Genomic DNA, 6,315 nt, shown 5'->3' on the forward strand with positions numbered 1-6,315 from the left:
TTCAACAAAAGTTACAAACACAAACCGAATCATCGTTTTCCACTAAAGAACACACTCAAAACTTTAAACTGGCAGCAGAGGGCAGTCGAGCTCGATGATGGAATGTAACTGAGTACATTTACTCAAGTACTGCACTGAGGTACTTTTTCTTTACTTGAGTACTTATTCCACTTTATACTTCCACTCCCCCACACTTTGCAGGCAAATATTGTAAGCACAGTAAGTAACTTTTAAATGTACTTATGTCGTCTAAGAGCCGCAACGCACAGGTGTGTTACAGAGACACACATTCAAAGTACGCTTGTGTTTTGTGGCAACAGAAGTACAGTATTTGAGTAAATGTACTCAATTGCAATCCATCGTTTAGTCTGACCCTCCCTCACTGCCAAATCCAAGCTTTAACTGTAACTGATAGTTGGGTTAGAATCAGCACATCTAAAGATACTTGCTGCAAAGTAACTAGTTAGTAAAGTTATCAAGTAAATGCAGTGGAGTAAAAAGTACAATACACGGCTACAAAATGTGGTGGAGTGGGAGTATTAAGTAGCAGAAAATGGGCTGAAGTAAAGTACAGGAATCTCAGTGCAGCACTTGAGTAAATGTACTTAGTTATATTCCATAATTGAGTCTGACTCCTCACTGCTGCCAAATGAAAGCAGTGACGGTGTTCTGCAGTTGACATCTGTGTTCGTGTTTCTAACAATTGTGCCTTGAACGTGTCTCTTGCACAACATCTGTATGTCGTCCTGGGACAGATGTTATAAAAACATCCCTCCAACACAAAACTTATTTCCAGACTCTCAACTTTCGGTTTGGGCAGATTATCCTCGTGTATACATTTTTTTTTTTTTTTTTTTTTTAATGAGTGGAATACCGAGGAGCCGCTGAGCCCCCGCGCGCAGGGAAGTCAACCCCCACCCGGCCCGCCTCTCGTCGTCCCACCCCGCGGGATGATCCGCGCCGCGAGCCCGGCGAGTTGGCGTGAAACTGCGCAAATCGCGCATGACGCGAAACAGCTGGCCCCTGCGAGCCAGAGATAATTCCAATGAAAACCAACTGTAAGAGTTTTGACACACTTTTCCTCCCCTCTTTTTTCCCTTCTTTCTTTTTCTCCCTGACAGTTCTCGCTCTCTCTCTCTGCGCTCTTCCACATTCCCAGCTCTCTCTCCCTCTCCCTCTCTCTCTCGCTCTTCCAGGTACACGCCCTTTGACTTGTCAGGGGGGGAAAAGTTTTAAGGAAAGAGAAAAAAAAAAAAAAGCCTAAATCACGGAAGAGATTCTGCTGTCCTACTAGTTTGGCAAGTTCCCCTGGGCTTCTAAGCAGCGTAGAAAAAAGGCGGAGAAACAGGGCTGAAACTCAAACATTTTTTTTTTTTGCGCACATTTGTACACATCTCTTGTCCCGCAGACGACGAAAACGGTGAGTCCGAATGCGCCTTTCTGGCTTCTTCTTCTTTTTCTGGCTGTGAGCGGTGCGTTTGTTCGTAGGGTTGGTGTGTTGTATTTTTTTTTTTTTTTTTTTTTTGCCACGTTTTCGATAGACTCTTGCAGGAGCCATCCCATCACAGCGGCTCCGACTGCGGGGACGGTTTCAGTGACTCGCAGCCCCGCAGAGGCTGTTTTAGGCTCACGTTGCACTTTTTTTTTTTTTTCAAAGCAGCAGAGTTTGTGCTTGTGTCGCTTCTGTTTATTCGGCGAATGGGAGTTTGATTTCCTCACACACACACACACACACTCCCTCTCTCTCTTTCTCTTTCTCTCGGAAAGATATTTGATATTATATGCTGTAGATCGGTTACAAACAGCTTATCAAACATTGAAGTGACTTGAGGTGGCTGATCTTGTGTGCAGTCTGTCAGCGGGGGGGACACCGGGGTCGCGCGTTAAAGCGCAGATCCCCACTTTTTTTTTTCTTTTTTTTTTTGCGCACTTTGCTTTCCACAGAGAGGCCCCGGCGCGGTGACAGCTTGGCTCGCCGGCTGAATATTTGTGTCGATCGCGACAACTTCTCTCGACGCCTGCTGGTTTTAGGGAAGAAGAAAAAAAAACAAACTGCTTGGAAGATGAAGATGCGGGGGGTTTATTTCAGCTCTGGCTGCGAGGGATTGGATGAGAAGACGCGGCCGCTGTGCGTCTGCTCGCCGCAATTTACAGCCACATCCAAACTTGTTCCTCTGTTAATATTTTATGGCACACGAGCGGTAGTATTGTCGTTACTCTGCGCACATACCGTATCACATTCGCCCATTTGGAAACGCAACACTCAATCTCCTCTGGGCTGTGGAGGGAAACGGGAAACCTCTGGTTGTAGGCCCGTATGTTTAATTATTTGCGCAGTTTGTTTTTTGGGCCCTTTCAGGACAAATAACGGGGATTAGTTCCCCTCCGGAGTGGAGCTCTGACGTGGGTGAGGCCAGTCTCATTTGTCGAAACTTAGTTCACGTGTTATCTGGGCTACGTGGAAGCGAAGCGGGCCGTAACACCTCAGAGAAAGGTCACTCCGGTGAATAATGAATGTGAGAATGGACAGAAATGTCAATCCAGTAATAGAAGAAACGTGTTTGCTGGGTGTTTTTTTTTGTTTTGTTTTTTTTGCGGACAAGGGAGGCGCTGAGGGCCTCGTCGGCCCGAGGAGGAGGGTGTGTCACCTTGCAGGAAGAAGTCCCCTAAAGTTCCCGAAAAAAAAAAGAAAAAAAAACGCGGCCTGTGTCTGTTATAACACAGGAAGTGACCAGGGATGGAGCTGACACACTTTGAAAGAATAAAGTCAAACCCTGTCTTTTAAAGGAGCGCGGTGAAGAAATCCAATCTCAGAATTTTTCATATTTACAACATGCATGATAGAGGCCGTGAGAAGAGCTCTTCCTCAGCTGTCCTTCTGTCCCCGAGAAGGCTGTTTTGTTTTAAAAGCTAGAAAGGTGGCAGGGTCCGCCACACACAATCAAGGCAGAGCAGGTGTTAAAACTGTGTTGTCCTTTAAGGTCGGGCTGTTGATTCAGTTGATACAGCCGCGAGCACAAAGAAGCGTTTGTTTGGGGCGTATAAAACGATAATAAAAAAAATAATCAGTCAATGATTAAATGTTTCTTCCCTCCACCTCGTCGTGTTTGCTGAATGACGGCGTTTGCTGACAGTTGCCACGCTTGTGGGACCTCATGCAAATTTGTTGGGCGGGGGGGGGTTTCTGTGCTCGGAGCAAAAAAATGACGGTTAGAGATCAGTAGGTCAGAGACGGGCCGCCTGAAAGGTCTCACATCGTGGTGCCATAATGAGACTAACAGGCGCACGTCCTAATTGGACGTATACTGTATACGGCTCGTGGGTAGAAAAATGCTCGGCGGGAAAGGCGCTCGAGCATGACACACACTCCGGTAATTGAGATATTAGTTTGCAAATGAGCACTCAGCTGATAAGACTGATGATCCTGTCAAGTGTGTGTGTGTGTGTGCGTGTGTGTTTTTTTTCCTTCTCTCACTGGCACAGACGTGGTGTTTGCTGCGCGAGAAAAGCTGACGGACGAGTACCGTCGGCCCACGAAAACATACCCTCTCAGCGCTCGGAGGCAAACTTTGCTCGCAGTTGGCCTGTAAATTCCTGTCTAAGTGATCTCCGCAGACAGCAATGAATGGAATTCCTGCAGAGATGTGTCACCTAGTGGCATGTTTTACATTATGAGCAAGCGTCTGTGGTTTATCTGCACATCTGTGGAGGCCCGAAATGTATCTCTGTCGGGACAGAGTTTAGATAGATCTCCTTTGATGAGCGTGTTGCGCCTGCATGGGAATTCTCTTCGAGTCCTTTATCGGGCCTCGCTCATGTGCGACAGTGTGAAGGTGGTGGCTGGAGGAGAAGAAGGGGCAGTGGCAGGCGAAGGAAGAGAGAGTGGCTGAAAGCTGGTGAGAGAGAGAGAGAGAGAGAGAGAGAGAGAGAGACAGAGAGAGGAAGACAGGAGCAGACAGGGACTAGGTAATCCCTCAGGTAATCTGAGGCCCAGTCCCCTCGGTAGCTTCGGCAGATCAGATGACCTATCAAAGATCAGAACTTCCATTGTGCATCGCGGCTTGTCTCTCAATCAGACTCCCTCTCACCCTCTCCGCTCGATCTCACGTCACCGTCCCTCCGCTGCCGCCGCTCTAGATTCAACACCTGAAACGAAAGGCCTCGCAGGGACACGAGGAGATCCGCTGTTTCATTTTTCCATTGGACAGTGCCGAATGTTCAAGTGTGTTTTTGAATCAGACCGTCCCCCGGAACTTCCTCCTTTACACTGCACACAAGGGCAGCAGCAGGGTTTAATCACTTCTATTTGTGACTCTATCTGTCTATCTGTCTGTCTATCTATCTAAACACCACACAACCTTTTCCCTTCCCCAGAGAGAGGAGTCATGGAGGCCGCCATTCAGGACCTGGTCAAGGTCTTCCTGAAGTCGAGCAAGGGGAAGGAAAATCTTGGGAAGAAAGAATTCCAGAGCCTCGTCAAGAGCCAGCTCTCCAACATCCTCTCGGTTAGGAAACCTTCGCTGAACCCCTCTGAAATGATCCCAACACTCGCATTATGTAACCACCTCACACAGTAGTCCAGCGTTAGCCATCCCTTCCAGAATTTTCTTTTTTTTAACATGAGCACTGGTGGTGTAATATGCAGGAGGCGAATGGGGGGGAAGTGATCCCATATGATAGAATGACATCCATCAGCATTATAATGCAAATAGAGCCACTGATAGAGAGTCATTTGCAAGGCACACGCCTTGGTGATTTGTCCAGTGAGAGCGCAGGTAGAGTTACTCATCATCATGCTTGATTGTTTCATGGTGTGTGTGTGTGTATGTCGACTACGCAGGACACGGACAGCAAGGAGGCGGTCAACAACATGGGCCAGGGACTGGACGCCGACCACGACGGCAAGGTCGGTTTCCAGGAGTACATGAAGCTGGTCGGTTACCTGGCGTGCTCGCTCAGCGACCAACGTACCCTCAGCAAGGAGTCCGGCCAAAACGCTGCTTCCGGACAGGTGGCTCAAACTCCCCAGGACAAAGAGGAGGTGAAGCCAGAGGCAAACGCCGAGGCAAAGGAAGAGGCAAAGCCAGAGGCATCTGGAGAGGTGAAGGTGGATGTGCCTGGGATAAAGGTCGAGGCAAATGCAGACCCAAAGGTAGAATTAAAGCTCGATGCCAACGCTGAGCCAAAGGTGGAAGTAAAGCTCGACGCCAACGCGGAGCCAAAGGTAGAAGTAAAGGCGGAGGGGGTGACGGTGCCTGAGGCCGCAAAGGAGGAGGAGAAGACAGCAGCGGCAGCGGTAGAGGCGGCGGCGTCATCGGCGAAGGAGGCTGTGAAAGAAGGGGAGGAGAAGGCGACAGAAAAGGTGGAGGAGGCGGCAGAGAAGCTGGCTGCAGCCGCGGAGGAGGTGGAGAAGAAGACGGAGGAGGCCACCTCATAGGGGACAATCCATTAATTCAACCGAAAAAAAAAATCAAACCACACGCTTACATTCAACACTAAATCACAGCATTAATGCCAAAACACATCGGTAGGCCACTAAAGAAATCCAAACACTACAAACCCAGCTCTGAAGACATCCCGCCCCTTTATACAAGATCGAAGAACATGTACATGACAGTAGACTCATTGCTTTGTACTACTAGTTACCACTATGTTCATATGTACAGCATGTGCATCCCACTATATAGCACATTTACCTCATAATATACTATGATAGCATGCAGACGTACACTTTCATATGCATGTCGAATCCCTGTGAAAACTGCAAAATATGAGTTACCTGCCGCCGCTGTGTCATCATATGCCAACGCGCTGCTGCAGCCACGACGTTTAGTGTAACTCCCATCTTCTCGCGACTTTTATCTTTATCTGGGACTCTTTTCCAACTCCTCTACACTAATTGGTGTACATTGTTGGTGGAACATCAGCGGTTTACATCTTGCTATGCACTAATAGTTAAAGGAATAGTTTCACATCTTGGGAAATGTGCTTATTAGCTTTCTAGCCCAGAGTTAGATGAGACGGTCGACACCACCCTTATATGCCCTTACATATAAGGGCGGTGTCCTTGCATGTAAGGGTGGTGCAAGGGCACAGCCACAGCTACAGCTTGTAGCCAGTTAGCTCATGCTGGCATAAAGACTGAAAACTGGGGGAAACCCAAAGCAAACACCTATCAGCACATCCAAACCTGTTAGCTAGACATTGCTTATGATCGGCTAAGCTAATCGGCAGCTAGCTGTAGCTTAATTTTTGCCACCTATACATGAGAGTGTCGCTAATCTTCTCATCTAACCCTTAGTAAGAAAGCAAATA

The 6,315-nt window shown here is 47.9% G+C and overlaps 1 protein-coding gene across 2 annotated transcripts; it reads left to right on the forward strand.

Annotated features, from left to right (window-relative positions):
* The first annotated feature begins 1,039 nt into the window (after positions 1-1,039).
* s100u (S100 calcium binding protein U) lies at positions 1,040-5,470 on the forward strand. 2 transcript variants are annotated; one of them, XM_037093515.1, is made up of 3 exons: positions 1,040-1,058; positions 4,375-4,505; positions 4,841-5,470. In XM_037093515.1, exons 2-3 carry the CDS (start codon positions 4,386-4,388, stop codon positions 5,435-5,437), a joined length of 717 nt encoding a protein of 238 aa, XP_036949410.1. In that variant the 5' UTR covers positions 1,040-1,058; positions 4,375-4,385; the 3' UTR covers positions 5,438-5,470. The 2 variants fall into 2 exon arrangements, with proteins under 2 accessions (XP_036949410.1, XP_036949409.1); XM_037093514.1 differs by lacking the exon at positions 1,040-1,058 and adding an exon at positions 1,161-1,420.
* Positions 5,471-6,315: the final 845 nt, after the last annotated feature.

The sequence above is a fragment of the Acanthopagrus latus genome, chromosome 3 (genome assembly GCF_904848185.1).
Source record: "Acanthopagrus latus isolate v.2019 chromosome 3, fAcaLat1.1, whole genome shotgun sequence".
In the NCBI taxonomy this organism is placed as follows: Eukaryota; Metazoa; Chordata; class Actinopteri; order Spariformes; family Sparidae; genus Acanthopagrus; species Acanthopagrus latus.